This window comes from Engraulis encrasicolus, chromosome 13 (genome assembly GCF_034702125.1).
Source record: "Engraulis encrasicolus isolate BLACKSEA-1 chromosome 13, IST_EnEncr_1.0, whole genome shotgun sequence".
NCBI classification, from domain to species: domain Eukaryota; kingdom Metazoa; phylum Chordata; class Actinopteri; order Clupeiformes; family Engraulidae; genus Engraulis; species Engraulis encrasicolus.
The window spans coordinates 47,653,351-47,678,582 of record NC_085869.1 but is presented as its reverse complement, the minus strand read 5'-3'; the positions used below and the strand labels follow the sequence as shown (position 1 = coordinate 47,678,582).

The 25,232-nt window shown below is 41.6% G+C and overlaps 1 protein-coding gene across 1 annotated transcript; it reads left to right on the top strand.

The window, feature by feature from the left end:
• Positions 1 to 133: 133 nt before the first annotated feature.
• Positions 134 to 25,232, top strand: LOC134461276 (protein mono-ADP-ribosyltransferase PARP14-like). The gene is made up of 29 exons (XM_063214086.1): positions 134 to 306; positions 450 to 649; positions 976 to 994; positions 1,360 to 1,415; positions 5,929 to 5,953; positions 6,071 to 6,223; positions 6,492 to 6,628; positions 6,900 to 6,999; positions 7,325 to 7,561; positions 8,409 to 9,988; positions 10,444 to 10,486; positions 10,618 to 10,722; positions 10,857 to 10,919; positions 11,921 to 12,097; positions 12,426 to 12,592; positions 13,085 to 13,136; positions 13,310 to 13,414; positions 16,679 to 16,741; positions 17,372 to 17,548; positions 17,907 to 18,079; positions 18,615 to 18,696; positions 19,336 to 19,455; positions 19,806 to 19,868; positions 20,074 to 20,250; positions 20,817 to 21,011; positions 21,736 to 22,392; positions 22,815 to 22,978; positions 23,639 to 23,819; positions 24,125 to 25,232. The coding sequence occupies exons 1-29, from the start codon at positions 135 to 137 to the stop codon at positions 24,418 to 24,420; spliced, it is 5,739 nt and encodes a 1,912-aa protein (XP_063070156.1). The 5' UTR covers position 134; the 3' UTR covers positions 24,421 to 25,232.

The following is a 25,232-nucleotide window of genomic DNA, read 5'->3' as shown; positions in this document are numbered from 1 at the left end:
TTCCAAAGATCAGAAATTCAGCAAGGTGGAAAGAATACGGACGCATGTAGGCCTAAGTCCACCTGTTGTCCCACTAAACCAAACTCGACGGAAATGTCTTAGCATCAGAAATATTGGTGCGTAAAGAGACAGTTATGGCCGAAACGATACTAGAACTCGATGGTCTGCCAGACGAATGCTGCAAAATTGAATCAAAGTTGAAATTGCATTTCCAAAATAAAAGAAAATCCGGAGGACAAATTACAGAGCTTCGCAAACACCCAACAGATGTCAAAAAGGCTTTACTCGTCTATCTGGAAGGGGAAGGTAAGGTTCACAGTATTTTAATATTCTGCTGTTGTTAAGTTGTCGATCAATGTGCTGTTGTTGTGGCCTATGGACGCATTTTGCTAAGTGGCATTATGGCATGAGAGCCAGACAACTACAGACGACTCCTAATGTATTTTCAGACGCTAAGAAAGTAATTGAAAAAGGTGTGCACAAGATTAAGATTAAAGATTTTGGAGAAGTGACGCTCACGGTGAAACCCTATAATGATGAGGAGGACGTTTCCACGCCAGTGGAAAAGAAGCCCCCTCCTGTTGCACCTCGTCCCAAGTGGACACCTGGGTCACCAAAAAAGCCAACTACTCCCTCGCCGGGCAAGACGGTATGTAATGTAACCCATAGGTTTTTGTCACAATTTCAGGGTTGCTTTTGCTTTTACAATATTTAGAAAACTGGGTAGACGACCACAAGCTACAGTGTTGCACCCGTCTCAGTAGGCCTAGGAATCCATCACTTGGCCTAGGCCTACTTGGAATAAAATGGCATTTGGATGTGAACATGGGCAATTCGATCAGTAGCCTATCTTGTGCTTAAAAGCACCTGTCGTAATAAAAAAGGTCGTCAAACTTGTTTTTCACACAGCATTTGGAAGTCTTTCACTTTCTTTTTCTCTCTTCTCTTTTTTTGTCAATGATTGGCCTCCCACAGATGACCAAGGATGGCACAGGTATCATCATCAGACATTAGTAGCCTATTTTATTTATTAGTAGGCCTACATGAATATAAAAATACTAAAAAACAAAACAAAAAAACACACAAATACTCATATGCTAACATGCCTTCCAAATCACATTGCTACAGGCACACACAATCTATCAACACACACAAATAATACTTTCTGTAGATAACACATATTTGCTTTTGATATTTATTGCTTTTGGTATTCATGCTTCAGTATTGCCTTAAAACTGGTGAGTGTTGAAGAATGCATTTCTCTTTTAGTTATTTCCAACCTGATAATGTTGCATCATACTGTATAGGCCTACTCTATGGATGCCTCAAACATTTATTATTTATGGCGTTTTATTTTAGATTCTGCAAAGCTGCCTATCCAGAAGACACCCGAGGAACCGTGCCATGATGATGAGGTAATAACGGCCACTGACAACGTCAGAAGTCGCTATTTGTAGTTTTTAACATGGTAAACAGGCCCGTCACTAGGTTTGACAGCCAGGGGGACCTAGCCCCAGAGGAAGAAAATGTGCGCCCCAAAGTTTTTCAGCTCACCTGCTAAGGTTTTGTCTATGAATTCATTATTTTAAGAGCAAAGAAATTCCGCACACTGTTCATTCCACCAACAAACTTTAATACATTGTTTTGGTCATCCGACCTTCTTCATGTTATATTAAAGTTTGTTGGTGGAATGGACAGTGTGCAGGATTTCTTTACACTTGAATGACAACCCCACTGGGATAATATCCTACGCACCTGCCCACCTACAGAGGTGTGCAAAAGCGTTTTCTTGAGCAATTATTTTAACAGCACCATACCATACCATACATTTTTAAACACTAGTTACATTGATTTTTTTTTAAATTCACATTTTAATGAACATTCCTTATATGTAAGCTAAACAAAATATTTCAAAATCGTTCAACTGATGAATATTATGTACGGAAGTTTAAATGATTAGATAAAAATGCAGACAGCATAATTTACACAAGGACAAGGAACTTTAAGTAGTTACTAACTGCGCGTCTCCAGAAGAAGCAGTGGTCAGGAAGCGATTCATTCAAACAGGTTCCTTACTTGGAAAACTATGCATCCCCGGCAGATATTAGGTAATTTTTACTCCATTAGTTGCTATTTTAATCAGTTCATGTGTGTTTTCAAACTGTTAAGACAAATATTAAATCTCAACTATAATTTCAAGACAATGTCAAAAGGATTTATTACACGGGTATTGTGAGTGAAAATTGATACTTTGGGTTGTAGTTCAGCGGATGGGACACACAAAAGGGCCTTATCGTGCACTTTTGAGTAAAAGCATGAAAATCGGTACACATATCCTTCTTGATATGCTGATTAATGTTAGCGTTGGAGGCGTCACGAAAAATGCATCGTTTCCAAGATGGCCGCCGAATTCAATATGGCCAACCCATATTAATGAATCTACCTGATATTTGGTAGTAAAAGCATGAAAATCGGTACACATATCCTTCTTGATATGCTGATTAATATTATCATTGGAGATGTAGGGAAAAATGCATTATTTTCAAGATGGCCGCCAAATCCAGTATGGCCGACCCATATTAATGAATCTACCTGACACTTGGTATTAAAAGCATGAAAATTGGTACATATATCATTCTTGATATGCTGATTAATATTAGCATTGGAGGCGTTGTGAAAAATTTTGCATTTTCAAGATGGCCGCCAAATCCAATATGGCCCACCCATATTAATGAATCTTCTTGACACTTGGTATTAAAAGCATGAAAATTGGTACACATATCATTCTTGATATGCTGATAAATATTACCATTGGAGGCATTGCTAAAAATGCTGTATTTTCAAGATGGCCGCCACATCCATTATGGCCAACCCATATTAATGAAGCTACCTGACAGTTTGTAGTAAAGGCATGGAAATTTGTGCACAGTTACTTTTTTTATATTTTGATTGATAAAAGAACTCGATACTTTGCAAAAAAGTTTACATTTCAAGATGGCTGCCAAATCAAATATGGCAAACGCATTTTAATAAATCCTTCAGGCACTTTTAGTAAAACCATGGAAACTGGTGCACATTTACTTCTTGATGTGCTCATTAATATTAGAAATTGAGGCATTGTGGGGAAAAAACACATTTTCAAAATGGCCAACTAAGATAGTGTTTATAAGAAAATACATATTTTTCTACAAAAATATTTTGGCATTGCATATAATTAACACTCACAAAATACCATTGAAAAGGATTAAACATTATTGGCATGTTATCAAATGAAGTGATGCATATGTTATGGTTTTGCCCAAACTGTGTCTGCCACCACCACAATAGATTATTTTCTGTAATGTGATAACTTTAGAGTAGGTGCAAGAGTTTGCACCACCTCTTGTGTTGTACCTCTCTATAATAGGTACATGAACTTAAGCGTTAAAGCCTTACACTTTGAAGATTGTTGACTTTGTTTGCATTATAGGTTTTGTACAGATGGACAGATATGTATGAAATGTTCTCTGCTAATACTCTTCAATCGGTACACTGATTGCATTCTTGAGGCCTCAAATAGGTAATACGGCAGTAGCGTTATGTACAAATCCAAGGCTTTTGAGGGGCTTGTGGGATGTACAGCACCTCTAGCGCTTAGTGATAACTGCATAGGCCTTGTACAAATTCCAAAAGGGCCAGGATTTCAAGATTGCTAGACAGAAAGTTAACTTGATTTGTTAATTCATGGACATTGTTATGATTGCTTACTTTAAAGAAACTAATAGTTGATGACTACTTCTAGCTGCACAAGGTTTTCAAACTAACTGCAATCCTGCACCCAATGCAAGTTGTATGGTAAGCTTATATCTTGCCTGGTTAACACAAGTTGATCTCACAAGTGATATAATCTGGTGGTTATGCAATTTCTCATAGTAAAGTTGTGATTTACGATTGCCTATGGCAGTTTATAGGTCGTTAAGAATGTGGTATTTGGCATATGTGTAGCCCATATCCAATCATGTCAGTTGTATCTATTCAAACAAACTGCAGCCATCGCCTTTACACCCCTACTCTTTCTCCTGATTGCACCCCAAGATCTGTTACCCTCACTGAGGGATGGTTACATTTCAGATCAGAACAATTGTGTTAAGTAGTAGGATTTCACAGGCTATGGTATATACTATGGCCAACATCAATCAAACTGCCAATAATGCCTAATTAAAAGATTGACATAAACTTTGAATAAATGGTGAATGGCACAGTTGGAACATGATGGCCATCAAAAAGTCAACTCAGGGTATGTAAAATATAACTTGTGTGTGAAAAGTTTATGTGTACAGTATTAGGATTCATTTCTAGACCATGATAATGATGTGAAGATTTGGTGTGTGTGTGTGTGTGTGTGTGTGTGTGTGTGTGTGTGTGTGTGTGTGTGTGTGTGTGTGTGTGTCTGTGTCTGTGTCTGTGTCTGTGTCTCGCGTGACAACCGGTGCCGTACGGCAGTCTGCACACTGTGCACAGCTGGTGTGTGAATGTGTATGTATGCGTGTATGTCTTTTTTCAAAGCGCTTTGAGTAAACTTCATAGTTGTGATACTGTGCTACATAAATACATATTGCAATGTATTGTATTGTAATATGGGTCAGTCATATTTGATTTTTGTTCATGGCCCCTAATATGAATAAGCATCTAATGTAAAGAAGTAACTATGTGTACCAATTGTCATGCTTTTACCACAAATTACCAGCTAGTTAATATTGGCTGGCCATATTTGATTTGGCGGCCATCTTGAAAACATTTTTTTTTTCCGCGAAGCCTCCAATGCTAATATTAATCAGCATATCAAGGATATGTGGACCGATATTCATGCTTTTACCACCAAGTGTCAGGTAGATTCATTAATATGGGTTGGTCATATTGGATTTGGCGGCCATCTTGAAAACGATGACTTTTTTGTGACTCCTCCAATGCTAATGTTAATCAGCATATCAAGAAGGATATGTGGACCGATTTTCATGCTTTTACCAAGTCTTAGGTAGATTCATTAATATGGGTCGGTCTTATTGGATTTGGCGGCCATCTTGAAAACGATGAATTTTGCGCAACGCCTCCAACGCTAAACTTAATCAGCATATCAAGAAGGATATGTGTGGCGATTTTCATGCCTTTACTACCAAGTGTTAGGTAGATAGGTAGATTCATAAATATGAATTGGCCATATTGGATTTGGCGGCCATCTTGAAAATTAATACATTTTTCATGACGCCTCCAATGCTAATGTTAATCAGCATATCAAGAAGGATATGTGTACCGATTTTCATGCTTTTACTACAAAGTGTCAGGTAGATTCATTAATATGGGTCGGCCATATTGGATTTGGCGGCCATCTTGAAAACGCAGAATTTTTCGCGACGCCTCCAACGCTAATATTAATCAGCATACCAAGAAGGATATGTGTACCGATTTTCATGCTTTTACTCAAAAGTGCACGATCAAATCACCCATCCGCTGGACTATTGGAAGATTTCATCCGTGTAAGTAATTACAATTTTCTCGAGGTGTTAGTCACAAAGCACAATCCTCTACCTGTTTCCACCCGCATAACATATTGCTGTGCACCCTGCTTTTATTGCTGTGCAGTAGGATATAAGTGGCATTAAACACTAAATAAGCAAACAGGAACTTGTATTCAGATTAACTTGCCCTCTTGGTGGTTGGTATTCAGTGCTTTACTGTATTTATTTTTGGAAAAATGTAAAAAATAATAATAATAATAATAATAATAATAATAATAATAATTTTGTTATTTGGCAATTTTAGAAAATAAATACATTAATTTGACTTTTGGAGTTTTTGATTATTTTGACTCGGATTTTGAACATTCAAGAAGTGTAGACCAAGACGTTGAACTTCAACGTTCAACTCACTGTTTTCTCTTTTTCCACACAGCAACTACAGCCTGAAGGCCTCAACAGTGAGTGAAACATCCATTATCCAATAAGAAATGTGAATTCATTGAATTTGTGTAAATTAGAGTACACAGCATTTCGTGTATATAATATACTGTATGTATATTTCATTCTTCACTCAGAGTCAAAGAGTGAGAGCAATGCAATAACTGTGACCAGCACTAATGGCATTGACAAGGAGACCCTGCGCATGTATCTCGAAGAGTTCTCAGATCATTTTCACATTCAGAGCAAGGGAAAGGCACAGTGGATTGTGAAATTTGATGACAAGTCAGGTAAGCCTGCAACTCCTGACAACATATTTGGCAACATCACATGTGTTCATTCAGCACGAGTGAAAAGAAAATGTTTTTTAAAAACCATAATACTTTGAATACATTTCGACCGATGAGGAGAAGTTCACAGACTTGAAATCCTTCTTCTTGATCCCCAGAACAGTCTTTTTCCAAATGTGGGGACTTTATCTTAATCAGAACTCAAATCAGCCTTTGTCCTGCAAAAAAAACAAAACATCTGAACTTCATGACTTTTAACCTCCCACAGTTGTTCAGAAGGTTCTAGCAAAGCAAGAGCATGACCTGGGCATCTCAGTGGAGGTGTACGATGAGGAAGCTGTGCGGAGGAGACAGGACCCTCGCCGCTTTATCCTAAGTGGATTTGATGAGAAGTGCCCACTGAAGGTAGTCAAATAAATGCACATCATACTGTGTACATACAGTACATTAGAATACATGCAGGGCTCTAAATAAATAACCTGCCAAATGCTGTTGAAATTTCAGTTTGGCTGGTAGAAAAGACCAACTTAATAGCCACTTTGACCCATTCATTTGGTTAGTAACATCTACGAGACATTTTAGCTAGTGATGAAAACAGTTTATTTAGAGCCCTGAATATAGTATGTGCAGGTATACGTGCATACTTAACACACTTAACTGTATGCCCTTACTGCAGGTAATCAAATTATACATCAATAGCTGCTGTAAAGGACAGGAGAACAAATGGGAGAGTCTGGATGATGACAAGATACTGGTGACCTTCAAAGATGACATGGGTGAGGTCAAAGTATTTTGTTGTACCTGTACAATGACAATAAAGACAATCATTCACTACTCTAGCATTTGTGATTTATATACGTATATACCGTATCTTTGGGTCTGTGCACCAGTTTCCCTCTTTAATAAGTAGACAGAATGTAAACATTTGTAGAAAAGCTTTATTCTAGAGCAATAATGTAAAAGCATGGTTATCTATAGATGGTGAATTCTACATGATTTATAGGGATTATTCTGAAATTGTTGCCCATTATAAATAATCTAAATGTATCTATTATGAATAATCTACAGTAGAAGTTACTGAAGTATGTATCTGTCTGCCAGATGTACAATCCTTCCTGACGAGGTGCGGCAGCAAGAAATGTAAGGATGCGGAGATCACAGCCACGTGTGTGGAGCACACGGACTCAATCCTTGTCCAAGGCGACATGAGTGAAATTTCAGAGGACGCGCTGCTTTTGTACTTCAGTAACAGGAAGAGGAGTGGAGGAGGTGACTACGAAGACCACAAATGGCTTGAGGAGAAAAAAAGCCTTGTAATCACTTTCGAAGATTACCACGGTAGGTTTGTGGTGTTGTGGAGATTCCAGGAAGGTGTGTTGTGTTGGTCAACATGGCAATAACAAATGAGTATGAGTAAAATGTATGAAACCTTGAGCCACAATCAAAGCAGTACAGTAATAAAACAGTTCTTTTGATTTCGAGAGAAGTGACAAGCTCACCTTGCTTACTATTTCCTTGTGGACAGCTGTCTTGCTTCTGTTACGTAGAATAAGGGATTGCGCAATTGCTATCAAGTAGCTCAGACAGTAAACCATAGGTCAGACAATAGTCATGGGTTTTATGGTGCTGATATAATGTGTCCTTGGATGAGGCTTTTTGTAAATATTAATTCAATCCTGGAATTCTTCCATACAAAACAGTCCACAGCCCACAGCTCAGAATTCATAAGGGATCTGTTTAGTTCCAACAAATTGCGTTTGTGTGTGTCATTGTGTGTTGGTGTAACTGATTACGCTTGAACTGTGTATGTGTTTCTTTATACTGTACTTAACCGTGTGTTAATGTACCTACAAAAACTAACCCTACTTAGCATCTGCACTTGTTGTTCTGTATATTTCCTGTGCACTTTGTTTTTACTACTGATGTCAGCTATGATTATGTCCTCGATTGTAAGTCGCTTTGGTTTAAAAAGCGTCTGCCAAATGCATTGTAATGTAATAATGTACGTAATGTAATGTAATGATTACAGTAGTTGCTCATACTGTGACTGTGCTTCAACTATGTTACAGCTTGTCCTACAACTCTTGTCCTAATTGGTATTGCGGAAGTACACTTTCATACATTACAGTATATCACCCCTGTTGTAAATAACATCTGTGAATCTGTGTTCCCTTTCTTTGTACAGTTGTCAGCAAGCTAATGGAGAAAAGGCACAGCGTCTATAACAGAGATCTGACAGTGTCACTGTTCTACCCCAGTCTACAAAAGCCACTGGTGGGAATAGCCCCGTCCTCACTGGTCACCCCCTCCGACATCACTCTCCCCATCAACCCCACCCTGTATGATTACATCATACGCAACGAAGTGTGTAAGAAGGAGATGATGACTGAACTCTGTAAGCTACACAGCAACGTCGCCTTTGACGATAGTGCAGAGACGAGTCTCATACTGAGTTTTGATGCCGAGCCGCAGACACTGCTTGCCTTGAGGCTGGGGTCCAAGTGGGAGGCCGAAGCCAAGAAGGCAGCCCAGGTCCTTTTGGAGAAGTACAGCGTGAGCGAACTGCCCGTGGAGCCAGATGTCTGGACTCGGATCGAGGATGATGCGGTGAAGCTGAGCTCCCTGAACGCCACCGTGCGCTATAGGAAGGAGGCTGGCGAGGTGGTGGTTGTGGGTCTTCAGGGGGATGTCGAGGGTTGCGCAGAAGAGATCGGGAAGATCGCAGAGACTGCTCTCAATCAGCTGGAGGTGGAAAGGAACACTATCGAGAGGGAGGTCAAAGTGCACTCCAGGGAAGAGCTGGACTTCATATGGGAACGTTGGCACACTAAGATCACCAATGTTCACCGATGTGAACTTCTGAAGGATGAAACTGACTTGGCTTTTGTCCTCCAGGGATTGAGGGAGCAGGTGACGAAGGCAGAAGAGGTCCTGACCAATGTTAAGCAAAATGTGGTCAATCAGTCTCTTCAACTCGAACCAGCCCTTTTAGAGTTCATTATCAAAGTTGGTCCAAAGAAATTAGGAAAAGACCTAGCTCAAAGCAACATATTTGTTTCCTTGCACAGCCTAGAGGAGACGATTCAGATCATTGCAGATCAGGGGGATGTGAAGACGGCCGAAGACAAACTTGCTGAGATACTCAAAGAGGAAAAGATCCCTCTCAATCCGGAGCAGAGTATGGTCACCCATGGTGAGGACTGGAAAGACTTCTATGAGAGCCTGAAGAACGAGGTGAAATCCAGCAACAACATACTCAATCTCAAAGTTACAGAAGCTGATATCCAGGTCTGTGGCTATTCGGCCGTGGTGGCGGATGTGTCAAGGAAGTTGAAGGGATATCTGGAACACAACAAGCCAGCAACGGAAGAGGTAGCGTTGACGTCAGTGAGAGAAGTGGAGTTTGTCGACTCCTGCATGAACCTCTCCACAGCTCCGGAGCTGGAGCGTCTTTATGTGACCATATTGCCCAACTTGACTCAGGCCTCACCAAGTCTGAAGATCACTGCACCAAGCAGTTCCATCAAAGAAGCCGTGACTGTGGTGGAGAATAAAGTGAAAGCAATTGTGAAAGACACTTTCCGTTACCCCAAGGCAGGACAGTCCAAGGTCCTGGAGAAACACAAGCACAGCCTCCAAACTAAAGCCAAAGACATGGGCTGCAAACTCTACTTTGATAAGAAAGCGGCCTTTCTCCTGCTACCTCCTGTGGCTGCTCCTGCTACCAACCCTGCTGCCGCTCCTGTTGCTGCTACTCAACAATCTGTGAGTTCCCGCAAACTTCACCGTTTCTGGAATGCTACCAGGCAGCCTTGTATTCATGTCCATTATCTGTCATGGCATCAGAATGCTCATGCATGTAGTTTGTGCATGCTCTGATGGCTCAGACCAGAGGTGTCAAAAAAACAGGTTTCAAAACCCTGCCACAGTTTGTTTCCAACACAGGTGACGTCACTGAGTAACTGTGTACTCATTACAACCAGCTGATTCAGAGCTGGTTGGATCACATTTGTGGCAGGATTTTTAATTTCTGAACTCAGAATTGACACCTATGGATCAGACCGTGACTAACGTGGTTTGCTGTGCACCATAATCCCAGCAATGGCAGGAATTATTAACACCTTAACTGAGTGATGAACTTAAATTAAGTTGTCTTATGTGATTGCCCTAACTTGCCTACGTGAAAGCAGATCCGCTGACTTTTGCTTGTCTGTGTGCAGGCCGGGCCTGGAGGACTGTCTCCAACATCAAGTTCAGGAAAAGGTGACTTGAATAGTTTCTCATACATAGTGTATACAGTTTGTAATTTAAATGTTTTGGTGCTGTGACATAAAAGTCCATGGATCTCACTAAGTGTTCTGTTGTCACTGCATACTGTGTCTGCGATGGAGCAGTCATCATCAATGGTGTGCCAGTCTGCTTGAAGAAAGGAGACATAACTACAGAGGCCGTTGATGTCATTGTGAATTCCTCCAATAACTCTCTGGATCTTGACACTGGTAGGCTATCATTGATTTCTCCATAGAACTTTGTGGTAACTTGGAACACACGGCTCTGGGCTGTGTGAAAGAATTTGATTTGCAGTACAAGGCCTTTGTGTTCTCTTATAATTGAAGTGTGTCCTCCTTTATAGGTGTGTCCGGGGCCATTCTCAAAGCTGCAGGGAAGGCGGTGCAAGATGAATGCAAAGCTCTTGGTATGTATCATTGTGCATCATGTATCATATGTGTTCAGCAAAGTACTTTAAGTGTGTCATTGACGTTGTTTAGTAGCAGACGTCAGGGTGGCACAACCACAGCTCATGACACTATTGTATGAATTAAAAGATTTTTGGTTTTTACTTGATTATCTTAAAAGCATATTCCTTGCTTGTACATTAATTATCCCTTATTAATTAGTTTATTAAATGAACATTAGAGTGGTATTGCCTGTGGTTGTACAACCTGACGCCTGCTACTAAAAACGTCTATGACCCACGCAGGGAAGCTGTGATGGAGAGACCATCACTAGGGTTGTGGGTGTGATCTGACTGTCACACCAACGAGCCTGGCTCTTTGGTGTAGCGGTCAGAGCCCCAGTTTACTACCCCAGAAGGTCTGGGTTCGAGTCCCAGCTGGGCAACTCTACTCCCCTTCGCTACAAATGGTGTCAGAAGTGGGATGGCTACTGTGAGGCCATCGGAAGAGTACCCATTGTGTATGAGCTGTAATTCCATGTGAGGGACTCCCAGGATTGGTGACCCTGGGGTGAGGGACCCCAGTGATGGGTGAAGCATTGATGATGGGGCACACTGGATGGGAGAAGCATGATGGGCAGTTGCGTGAGGGACACCATAAGTGTGTGAAGCGCACAGGTGCGCTTCCCGAAGGGGAAGGCAGTGTGATGAAGTGACCATCACTAGGGTTGTGGGTGTGTTCTGACCAACATGCCAACGAGCCAGAGCCCCAGTTTAATACTCCAGAAGGTTTGGATTCGAATCCCAGCTGGGCAACTCTACTCCCCTTCGCTACAGAAGCCGACAGGGGCGGGCCAAAGGGGTCAGTCGTCCCGGGCCCAGAGAGAGAGGGGGCCAGGAATTGGGTTCTCATTACATTGTATGTATTGGCTCAGGGGCCCTTTTAGTTGATTCTTGTACTAGGCCTGGCCAAAGCTGTCAATGGCTTCTGAACTGTGATGCGTTTGTGTTTTCAATTGCAGGCACTCAACCGTCTGATGCTGTGGTCCTTACCTCTGGTGGAAACCTCTCCTGTAAGCATATTGCCCACACGACGGGGTTCAACACTGATGCTGACATTACATCCTCCATTGAGAAGGTTCTAGCGCTCTGTGAGAGAGAGACTACTTCTTCCTTGTCGGTTCCTGCCATCGGAACAGGTGAACAACATGCCAGCACTTTTAGAACCTTATAGTTGAGCATGGGGGATGTGTTCTCTCGTTTATGGAAAAGATAAAACTTCTGCATATACCTGTACAAGCAAGGCAGACATACATGCTCCATATATACGGCGACATATGACATTGTACATGTAATGTACAGTTCTGTGCTTACTTATACAGTTCATACCTTAATTGAAAGTAGCCAATTTCTTATACAAGATTTAATAAAAACTTAAACGCTCATAACATTTTATATATACAGTACGTATACTGTTTATATTTTTTTCATATGGGTGGTTATACATATCTTTGGTTTTACCCACAGGCCGAGCTGGTATTGGAAATAAGATGGCGCTCAGTGCTATTGTGAAAGGCGTGGAGAACCATCTATCTAGCACCACCTCAACCAGCATCAAGGCCATCAACCTAGTCGTTTTTGAACAGAACGTCTTTGATGCCTTCTCAGACTACTTCAAAAAGAAAAACACAAAGGTAGGTCATTCATTGGCACGTTGCTGTAAATGAAAATATAACATTCAAAAAGCACTAGAAATGCACTCAGAGAGTGGAGACCTCCGCCAAGGAAGATGTTAGAAAGCTTAGCAGTTAGAAGCTGTTAGGAGTTAGAAACTGGAATGTCAAAGTTCGCCCTGTCCCGCAATTCAATTTGCAGTCACTGATTTGTTGGCTAGCAATAGTGAAGAATCTCAAAAGGAAAAACTGGTTCCGGTGCATGATTTGGATCCCCATCAAAGTTTAATCACTTGTTCCTTTGGCCATTCCTAACAACTCCACAAAGTTTCAGCCAAATCCGTTCATACGTTTTTGAGTTATCCTGCTGCCAAACAATATAGACAGATAGACAAGACAGATAGACAAACCAACACGACCGCAAACATAACCTCCTTGGTTTAGGTAATAAAGTCCCTATACACACCAAATGTCCATTGTTTTGTCAAGCTAATGATGGGTTTTATTTTGTAGCTGCCTTCTGCAACAAAACACAGTCACCGTGGAACCCTTCCTGCAAATGAAGGTACTAAAAAAGCTAATAAAAGCCTACTATATTAAGATTAGTAACTTCTGAAGAACATAACCTTACTTTTGTTACCTGCTACATGTAATTATGGAATCTAATGTGAATATTCTTTCTAGTGATCTCTGTAAAAATATATAGGAATACCTGAATGCAGTTTTTATCTTTTGTAGTGATAATCAGTGGCGTGAGGATTCAAGTGAAGAAAGGAGACATTACCACAGAGTCTGTGAAAGCCATCGTGAACACCACCAACAGTAGCATGGACTTGAAAAATGGTACTTCACCTCTGGCCTATGTGCACGCACCATTGACATGAACTAGACTGCCTGTGCAGTCGCCTTCGACTGCTTAAGGTATATCCCCGAAACGCGACGCTTCCAGTCCCCAAGCATTCCTACCACTCCCGTCCACCTTTTCATAAAGGTATATGATAAATACAAAATATAAAAGAAATATATTTAATATCTATACATAGATCAATGACGTGCATAGGCTTAAAACCAAACGACTATTGTAGAAATGAAGCAAAAAATGTAGCAAATGGTAACACTGCTTTAATGATTCACTATTAGACTGGATATACCACATTAGATACAGTGTAATAACCAGTGTAAGAATATTTAATACCATGTAATTTCAGTGTAACACCATGTGCCAATTTTGTACTTACATCATGTATTTGTGAGTAAGTAGTATTACATGGTATTGCTACACTGGTATTACACTAGTATTACATGGTATTACATATTGTTACACTGGTTATTACACTGTACCTGGTATTGCATATTTTTACACTGGTATTACACTAGTATTACATGGTATTAAATATTGTTACACTGGTTATTACACTGTAGGCCTACCTGATATGGTAGATTCACTGAAATGGTGAACCATTAAATTAAGGAGTTACCGGGCAAATCAATCCACCCAGTCAGAAGTTATGGGCCAAATAAAAATTCCACCATTTTGAAAGTGTTGACCTCCAAACTCGAATCAGTTCATGAACCCACCCTGCAGCATTCACACACCAAATCTGGGACAAATCCATCCACCCGGTCAGAAGTAATGGGCCAAACAAAAATTCGGCCATCTTGAATTCGGCCATCTTGAAATTGTTGACCACCAAACTCGAATCAGTTCATGAACCTACCCTAGAACATTCACACACCAAATCTGGGACAAATCCATCCACCCGGTCAGAAGTTATGGACCAAACAAAAATTCGGCCATCTTGAATTCGGCCATCTTGAAAGTGTTAACCTCCAAACTGTAATCAGTTCATGAACCTACCCTGCAGCATTCACACACCAAATCTGGGACAAATCCATCCACCCGGTCAGAAGTAATGGGCCAAACAAAAATTCGGCCATCTTGAATTCGGCCATCTTGAAATTGTTGACCTCCAAACTCGAATCAGTTCATGAACCTACCCTAGAACATTCACACACCAAATCTGGGACAAATCCATCCACCCGGTCAGAAGTTATGGACCAAACAAAAATTCGGCCATCTTGAATTCGGCCATGTTGAAAGTGTTAACCTCCAAACTCTAATCAGTTCATGAACCCACCCTAGAGCATTCACACACCAAATCTGGGAAAAATCCATCCACCCGGTCAGAAGTAATGGGCCAAACAAAAATTCGGCCATCTTGAATTCGGCCATCTTGAAATTGTTGACCTCCAAACTCGAATCAGTTCATGAACCTACCCTAGAACATTCACACACCAAATCTGGGACAAATCCATCCACCCGGTCAGAAGTTATGGACCAAACAAAAATTCGGCCATCTTGAATTCGGCCATCTTGAAAGTGTTAACCTCCAAACTCTAATCAGTTCATGAACCCACCCTAGAGCATTCACACACCAAATCTGGGTAAAATCCATCCACCCGGTCAGAAGTAATGGGCCAAACAAAAATTCAGCCATCTTGAATTCGGCCATCTTGAAATTGTTGACCTCCAAACTCGAATCAGTTCATGAACCTGCCCTAGAGCATTCACACACCAAATCTGGGACAAATCCAAACATCCGTTCAAAAGTTATCGCGTTAACACGAAAGACCTTACGCGGCGGACGCGGCGGCGGCGGACGCGGCGGCGGCGGCGGTGCACGCAAAACCATTACATCCCCGACGCTCCGCGTTTCGGGGATATAATGAAGTATTCAAGTCAGTGGCACGTGCTAAACAATCAACACGTCAACACCTCACCTACAAACAGTTAAAAGCAGTCACAAAAAATTCTGAGCTGGGCTTTTAGCAAAGACATTCAAAAGAAATGGAAACGGAGTGTATAATAGAGTGAAAAAAATGCAATGTACAGCCACACAGACAATGTGACATTGTGTGTTTTGTCAACCACACAATGCTTCATGTGCATTAAAACTAAAATGTGCCCATTTGTTGGCAAAAGGTGCTAAATCTACATAGAGCACACAGGTCCAAAAACCAAGTAAGAGTTCAGGAAACATTGACCTTAGTTCATTCATATTCCCCATAGAAAAGGTCATTTCGAGCACACACACTCAAGGATATATTATTATCATTACATGATGTTCCCACACTATGTGCTGTTTTTCCTGTCTTTTAAGAATAGGAGCTGAGGCTGTTGGCGTGATGTAATCAGTTTCTGGTCCAGGTGTTCCACTTCCCAAATGCAGTGTGCTTGTCCTTGCTATACAGATATAGCCAGGCTGTGCCCTCCTATTGACGCAACACTTTCAGAGTTGCAACATGTCAGATCAAGAGCAATGCAAGTACTTTCTGAGTTCCAGAAAATACGGGAACTCCTCCCACTTTGTCAGTAAGCAAACAACCATAAGCAAACCAAGGGAGGCGGGTCAACCATTTCGTTTGGGAAATGTTTATTGTTATTTTCTTGGTCAGACCAAGTGTCGAAGAGTCTCAAGTCGATGATAATCAGGCTATATACAGATACTGAGTTTGGACAGATAATGGGTGGAGGAAATGTGGCGAGTGTTAATCGTTCCACAGAATGGACCTTTGTTCTGGCTCTCGATGTAATAAAACACTGTGAGCTGGCAAGCAAGCACTAGAACAAATGTCAGGAAACACTTTTACTATTGCCTGCACTGTTCTGAAGGCAAGGTGGAATAAACAATATCATCAACATTCTGCCACTAACTCTTAATTCTATTACTATGAAAATAGTTCAACAAGCAAAACATTTTTTTTCTTTTTCACTGCTGTCTGGCGCTGTGGTCTGGATGTTAAGTGAAATACAATTGGCCTGGCTTCTCACTTTCTTCTAATACTGTAAAGTTAGTTCTGTTACATATCTGCATCCTATTGTGGTGCGGAATAGTTCTGGGATACCTTATTTCACAAACGGCCAGGTATTGGAATGACCCTGTCTGTCTGTCCACCTGTCTCTGTCTGTCTATTTGTCTCTGTCTGTCTGTCTGTCGGTCTGCTCGTAGTGGCTTGGGTCACCTGAAGGTGGCACCAAAAACACATCTAATGCATCAGACGTTGTCACGGTTGCCATCTCCTGATAGCTCTTGTTTTCTATTGCAGGAGTTTCAGGAGCCATTTTCAAGGCTGCTGGGTCATCGGTAGAGCAGGAGTGCCAGAACCATGGTAAGCTGTCAATACCAATCGATGCCCCCTCAGGGATTCCACACACTGGTTCCATTCCACTGTTTTCAATACAACCCTGCACACTGGTGCCGATGTTCGTGGAAGTCGGCTGCCGATAAGGGGAGAGATCTATTTTCTTCGGAGCCGCCCATTGATTATCCATGCTTTGCTGTAATGAAATTGGCCATTCCTCTTTGCTATTGCGCGGCGACAGTGTGCGGGGGTAACCGAAATTGTCTGAACCAATAGTGGTCCGCAGTGCTGTCAGAATCAGTGTGCGAAGGCCCTTACACCTTCAGACACTGCCTAGTATATGTAGCCTACACTCAACACAGCCTGATTCCTGGCATACAGTAGTCCAGGCACTTAAACTGACAGAGAGAGACAGAGAAGAAATTAAATCCAGAAAGAAAGTATAAACTAAATCCCACCATTTCTTGAAAGCTTTACCTTAGACAGCCTAGCCTAGCCTTCGCTTTGATAGAGAATACAACACATTTATTGATGCACAGGGACATTCCTTTGAATAAATTCACAAAGACCAGATCTGTTGAATCCCACAATTATGATTATCGACAATATTATTAAGACCTTTAAAACTTTCGCTCTCTCCTGTGGTGTCCGATGAAGGCGGTCTCCAGGGACACGATGCTGCGGTGACCAGCGCTGGCAACCTGCAGTGTGACTTCATCATCCACATGATGGGCCCACACTCTGCAGCCGACGCCACTGCACGCGCGCAGAAGGTCCTGGAGAGGTGCGAGGAGAAAGGCATCACCACCGTCTCCTTCCCAGCCGTCGGCACGGGTAACAGGAGTTCGTGGTTATAATTATGTACTATACTAGATGCCAACCAATGCCAACTAGCAGAGTTTGGTGTAGAATTTTCGTAAACACCCCTCCTGAAGCCTCATACAGTATCGGTAGTGCTGGCCCATCGGTCTGAACCTTTAGCTCAGCAGTAATTGTGCTGTGCCTCCCATGCCTGAACTGGAGCGTCGACTTTAGAGCTGCATTGTTACCCATAACGTTGGCTTGAAATGGCTCCAAAAGTTTGGTGGCTGTCTTAAATGTACATTAAGTAATTTAATTTCACTTCATTTAATGTGAGATGGTAAGATTCTCTTTCTGCATTCTCCCTGGTGCTCTTGTGCTCCTGGTGAAGGTGGAGGGGGTGTGCAAGGGCAGGACGCCGTGGCTGCCATGCTGCAGGGCATGGAGGACCACTTGTCCCAGCGCCCCTCAACAGCCCTCAAGCTCATCTACATAGTCATCGACCGTGACGACATCCTCCAGGCATTTCTGCAAGGACTCAAGCACTGGACAGCCAACAAGCAGGTGGACCAAACACACTGACCTTTTAGTCTTTAGTAGGTCGATAACATGCCACTGTTCTATGAGGCAAGATACAAGATGTTTTATTGTCATTTGCACTCATGAATTTCATTAGTTGAGAATTGGAATGTTTTGCACACAAAAAAGAAAAAATGTAGTAAAAGTGTAAAAAAGGAGACGTGAATAAGAAGAATTCTGACATCTCTCTATAGTCTATGGTAGTTAAGCATCTTAATAACCGGATAGCGTGCTGTGCATTTGTGTAATCTGTAATGGATGCCAGCCAGCACAGTTCGACATAGAACATCGTATCGTATCGGTAGCGCTGAACTATGGGTCTGAACCTTCAGTTCAGCGTTATCATGCTGTGCCTCCCATTTCCGAACTGGGTTGTTGACTGGGTGGCGGGTTCAAGCCCTGAGTGGCAAACTAGTAAAAGGAATACCTCAGTAACATTTACAAGCTGTTCATGCAATGTAAGAATAATACGTTTTTGTGACTCGTGGTTAATAATGTATCGACTTTGATGGGCTGACAGGGGAATGGCGATGACAGCAGCACTGGAGGAGAAGACTCTGCTTCATCAGATTCATCAGATTCATCAGATGACATGTCAAATGGTAATCTAAATCAAAAATACTTAATACGTTTACAAGGCAATGTGGGTAACACTTTAGAATAACTACCTATTCACAGCTTTATAAACACTTTATTAACATTGAATGATAATTAAATATGTTAATAATTAACATGTAACATAGCATTCACAAATGTTTGTAAATGAGTAAGAACCAAACTATGACTGCACAGTGGAGTGGGAATCAACTTCTACTGTGTGATTTTTATGTGGTTTTATGCCTTCTGGTCTTTGGAGGAGAAACTTCCAAGACCGATGCGACTGAGCTGTGTCTGCTGTGTTAACATAGTATGTCTTGCCCATTTATAAACATTTGTAAACATTTTGTTGATCATTAGTTCATTATTTATAAAGTGTTTATTAAGATGTGAATAGGTAGTTATTCTTAAGTGTAACCGCAATGTGTTTGCTATACATCTGTAAGGTATTGATTGGGTGTGGTGTGTGGTGTTAAGATGCTTGTGTGTGCACATTGTAAATCTGAAAATAATTAGATGGATTATTAATAACAGCCAGAGGGTTCACTGGGGTTTACCTGATTTGTGTGAAATATGTGCATATACTGCACATTTTGTACAGTTGTGCGAAATCTGTGCTTTTTTCTCCCCAAACTCATTCACAGACAAAACGAGTGAAACAATGATTGGGAAAATTAAAGTCAAAGTGTTCTGTGGTGACCTCACAAAAGAAACGACAGACGCCATCGTCAATAGCACCACTACAAGTCTGGACTTGAACTCAGGTGAGGTCACGGCTTTTCTCTGACCAGGCCATGGTGTCAGTCATTTTAATAGATTCAAGTGTTTCAACAGCTTCCTCTTTTGTCTGACAATCAATCAATCAACCAATCAATCAAAATATAGCACATTATCATACATAAATGTCATTCAATGTGCTCAAGAATAGAGAAAAGAGAAAAAAAACTATATTGTGTTATAGATAGTGTGTAATTAACTATCACCAAAGGCAGATGAGAATAAAGTGTTTTTTAATTTCCTTTTAAAAACAAGATACTGTTTGGACAGGAAGTTGGTTCCAGAAAAAGAAAGAAACAACCATAAATTCTTACCATTTGACCTTTGTCATATCTAGGTGTCTCAGGGGCCATTTTGAAAGCTGCTGGACAGACTGTGGTAGACGAATGCACATCAAAAGGTACACATCCAGATCTGGATTACAGCTATTATTTTGTGACCATGATGCAATTGAATATGTGCTTTCAACCTCATTCTGGATGTTGCATTTAAAATATTATGTAAAATATTATTTAACATTGTGAGATTTGTTATAGAGAAAGTACACAACACCATCATGGCCTGGATGTACTGCTTTCACAATTTCCCCTCCTCTATGTGTTAAGGCACTCAGCCCAGCGATGGTGTCGTCCTAACCAAGGCTGGTAACCTGGCAACCAAACACATTGTGCACATGGTTGGTCAAACCAGCGAGAAAAGCATCACAAGCTCAACGCACAAGGTCCTACAGCTGTGTGAAGCGAGTAATATCAAATCTGTTGCATTTCCTGCACTGGGGACAGGTAAGCAAATGCTGCCACACCCTCCTGCAGATTTCAAATTGCAGTTAAACAGTCATATGTAGCTGTTTCAGTTTCCCTAAACATGTACTGTATATGGACACATTGGCCTTACTTAACGTTGAAGCGTTAAAGTTGATAAGTAATATGTAGTTTTGAAGTGGTTGAGGTGCTGTAAAACACTTTTGTGTTCTGTGTACTAGGCATGCATAGGGCTGAAATAAGTGGGAAAAGATTGGTGAGATAGAAGAATTCTTTCTTTGCTGCTATTCTCCTGCCCAACACCTCGGCCCATGATTTTTTATTTTATTTAATTTAGGTTCAACAAGGTTTACTGAGCGATGAAGTTTAAGCCCTCCTCAGATCACAGGAGGGGTGAAACATTGTTACCTAAATAGACCTGATTGAAAATCTTAAGTGTATTGCGCTTTTCCCTCTCCTTCATCTCTTGAGCCAGGTCACCAGAGCCTCCATTGCTAGTGTCACCAGCACCTCCATTTCTGTTGTGCTTCTGCAATCTTTCATAAGAACTTATCAACCTGTCCTATGTTTTTTATCTGTTCACACAGGTGCTGGAAACCTAGGAGCCACGCAGGTAGCACAGGCCATGGTTGAAGCCATTTCTAACTTCACCGTGGACCGTCCAAAAGCTGTGAAGTTGGTTCACATCGTCATATTCCAAGCCAAGATGTTGCCAGACTTTGTGGGGTCCCTGAAGAAGTTTAAGAAAGTGAAACCCACAGCGGCAGCAGCAGCGGCAGCTAGTGAGTGACACTGAAAAGGCTTCTGATCAGTCTTGTGATTTTACTTTTTACTTTTTAACTTTTATTTTTCTGGACATTGCACATTAAGGAACATATACATGCATACTTACACACATACATACATACATAGGTACGCGTAAATGTGCCAGATTATAGCACAATCGCTAATTTCTATCTGGTGTCCAAAATAGGACCATTTTTTTCCTGATAATTTTTTGTTTTGTTCATCGATTTCTTAATTTATTTTAGTTCACTGGGTAGTACGTCTCCATCCCAAACCCTGGTGCTCATAGGTGTAAGGCTGAAACCAACGTCACCTGCAGGCTGTTAAATGTCATGTTAGCATGACATACTGTAGACCCTTCCCAACTAGTGGTGGCAGATGTTAACTGCCAACTTGTCACAATAAAGACATCCCAAACAATGTGATGTTGACAGTCAAAGGTGACATAATTTACAGCATCACAATTAATGATAACAGTCATTGACATTCATTAATTTTCATGACCAGTATTATGTCCTAGTTATGATAATGTCAGTCTTATGGAGGGGAGTATCAAGCTAAGTGCTCCCAAAGTACTTTCACGAACCAATTTATGCAATTATGATGACTCCTATCACGTTAACGCCTTCTGAAGTGAAGTCTCAATTAATCACATAGTATGTATACTTCTCTCTATAAATCTTAACATTTCTTTGACACCCAACCTTGTGTGTTTCTTAGATACTAGCATTGCATCAAGCTTCGTTCATGGTCTGAGGAGAATGCTAGCTAGGACAACAGCTCCAGCCTCTCCTCCTCCAGCTGTGCCAGCCAATGTACCAGCCAGTGTGCCATTCCCCATCATGTCTGTCGAGGTTTACAGTACCTCCGCTAATGACCTGCAGCGGGTCGAGAAGATGCTGAATGACCTGCTGTCTGAGGAGTGCTACACTCAGGAGGTGACCTCCAAACACCTGGCCCTGTTCTCAGAGCAGGACATGAAGGCCATGGTGGCACGTGGTCAGAAGAAGGAGGTGCAGATCCTCCAGAGTGGCCATGATAAGCTCACCGTCTCGGGCAAGAAGGATGACGTGCTGACCACTGCGGTGGACATCCAGGAACTTCTCCTTCAGGTGCAAGAGAGGGCGACCCGAGAGAGGGAGGAGACGAGGGCCTACGAGACTGTGCAGTGGCAGATGGCTGACGACGAGGTTTGGAAACCCTTATCTTCCAGTGTCAGCTACGACATCGAGCTGGCGCACCACCGGAAGGAGAAGAAGGTGGTTTTGAAGGGCCAAAACGACACCTACACGGTGGACCTGGTGAAGAAGACCTGCACAGACAGCAAGGGGACCACGCGTCGCATAAAGCGAAGCCTACTTGGGGACTCAGACACAGGTGTGTAGTCCTCAGAGTTTTCTAGACCGGAACTACATTTCAGACAGCTTAAAGGGGATAGAGAATGGTTGAATGGGCTATTTACCCTTGTTCTGTGATGTGATATATAGCCAAAAAAAAAAAATTGGCTGGGTCTAAAATGTCTTAGAACCTTCATAAAGGGCTATGTGAAAACGCTGTGTATTGGTTGGGATTCAATATGCTTTGTTTGGCCTCAATTCGCTCACTTCTGTGCTTATTATAAATCCACCTAAATTATGACGCAGATTATTTGCCGTGCTTCCTGATTGGTTGTCCTTGCTATTACTTTACTTTACTTTAGATATTTTAATGTATATTGTCACTAGGCCTATGCCACTGTTGGGTGTACATTGGATAACCACTTACCGTATTCTCTGCTTCCTTGTTCTTTGTGTTCTTAGCTGTTGTTCAGTATCCAGCTACCTGGACCCCCATGGGAGGGAAAACTGATGACATTGTCACACTGTCACCCACTTCTGAGGAATACAAGAAAATTGAAAAGACGTTCCTCACAAGCAGTGTAAACTCCAATTCACAATCTCCTCAGAAGTATCAAGTAGTTCAGGTAATTCGTTGCCTATATCTGCAAATTATAAGTGTCACCCTTTTGAGTTGGTCGGTAGTGGGCCCACTGTGCCTGTGTTTAAAGGGGCATTCCACCGGTGGAGACATGAATATGTATTGAAAGTGGGTCATATATGTAGAAGAATATTAGCATGAATTTCTAATTTGGTGCCTTCTTGGCCGAGAAAAGGCAGAAAATGACTTTTTAGTGCTTGTGGATTTGTGACAACAATCCCCATAATGCATTGCAATGCTCAAGTTCCACAGGCCACACCCAGGCAGCTCTGCAAGTGACTTTCTGGAGCCTCAATGCCAGTGATTTCAAAAGCACTGGCACACTGATAGCTCTGTTAGCGCATTAGGTCCAACCCCCTATGGGCAGGCTTGAAAGGGTGGGAAAAAGGCTTGTAGTCTCAACAGAAATCCACCTCTCATTCACTTCCTCCTACAATGCTGCAAAATGACGATTTTTCATCATTGTACAGTAGGAGGAAGTGTTAAGAGGTGAAAACGGATTTCTCCTGTCTCAGGGGGAATTGAGAGAGTGTCGCACGACCATTCAAAAGTATGACTGGGTGTCTAGAAATGGAAAGCCTAATGCAAATGGATGGAGTGTCCCTTTAAATGTTCATTTTTATGACCTTGATTTATGGCGCTACAGATTGAGAGGATTCAGAGTCAGACCCAGTGGCAAAGATACGAAGTGTTGAAGCAAGCAATTAACAAGAAGCACCCTGCTCAGAAAGACAAAAACGAGCGCTGGCTTTACCATGGAACCACAAAGGACATAGCTCAGAAAATCAACACATACGGCTTCAACAGGAGCTTCTGTGGAAGAAATGGTACAATTTATACGTTTCACTTAAAAGTAAAACTGTCTAGAAGTAGTTGCCTAGTTGTAGATGTGAGGCATTGATCATTGAGTGAATTATAAGAAAATACAGCCTACTGCCTACTGCTTTCTGTAACAAACTACACATTTCATTTAGCACAGACAAAGCATGTTGTTCACTCCAGAAAAAAAATGAACAGTAATCAGTGTTGACATGCTTTCTGATTATTCAGTTCTTGTCTAGAATTTTCTTTTCAAAGCATTTGGAAGTTAACAGTGACTGTGTACTAACAATTAATCTTCTCTATTGCACAGCCACTGTGCATGGTTTAGGGACGTATTTCGCCAAAGACGCTTGGTACTCCTGTTGTGACACCTACTCTAACCCTGATGACCAAGGCCTGAAGTACATGTATAGAGCCAGAGTGCTGACCGGCTCACCTTGCAAGTCCAAGGGCAACATGAAGGAACCAGACCCACTGGACCCCAGCAACCCACAAGCTGGCCTGCACGACTGCGCTGTGGACAACCCACAGAATCCCTTCATCTTCGTGGTGTTCTGTGATGCAGGAGCTTACCCAGATTACCTCATCAAGTTTAAGAAGGCATGAAGATGTATAAAATATACATATATAATGACATTAACATGAATATTGCTCTGTTATCATGGGGAAACCGTTAGCAAACATCTTCTAGTACAGTTCAAGTCTTCAGGTTCAAGATACTTCAAGTCTGTGTATTTCCTAGATCCATGTGATGTCAGATGAAAGCCCCTTTAGGAGAACTTTGGTTAGGAGACCTTTGGAGAGAATGAATGGAGTTCCCTTGGCACTGTAGATGGTGGTAGTGCACATCTTATGCGAGCTGTCACCAAATTCCCCAGAAAGAAAAGAAGGAGGTGACAAAGCCCCCTTAGGAGACCAAACTTGAGCACATTCCTTTGCATTGGGTGGGTGGAGTTTGAATTATCTTGCTGTATTAGAAGATGTTTGACGTTAGTCTTCCAAGTGAAACCTCTAAGTGGAGTTATGTGCACTGTGACATCCTCCTCTTAAGATAATCTCTTTGCACTGTTCTTCCAGCCTTAAAGAATGTAGACTTGCCTTATTTGCCACAAATGTCTACACTATAAGTAACTGTAACTGTAACAATTAATAAACTTGCACATGAGCAATAACTATGTCTGTCTTTGGTAATGATGTGTGATGTAATGGTGATGTTGGTGGCTCATGTTTACACTAGGCCTACTGTATAACCTTTTTGCCATGTTTTACTTAAATTGGATATGTTAAACTGGAAATAGAAAATTATATTTCTGATGATCAAAATTTGGTGAACAGTGGTCACTAGTATCCTCACCTGAATTACACCAACACAACTTTTTATTTTTTGTTTTGAACTTTGTGGTGAAAGTGTCCGTTGA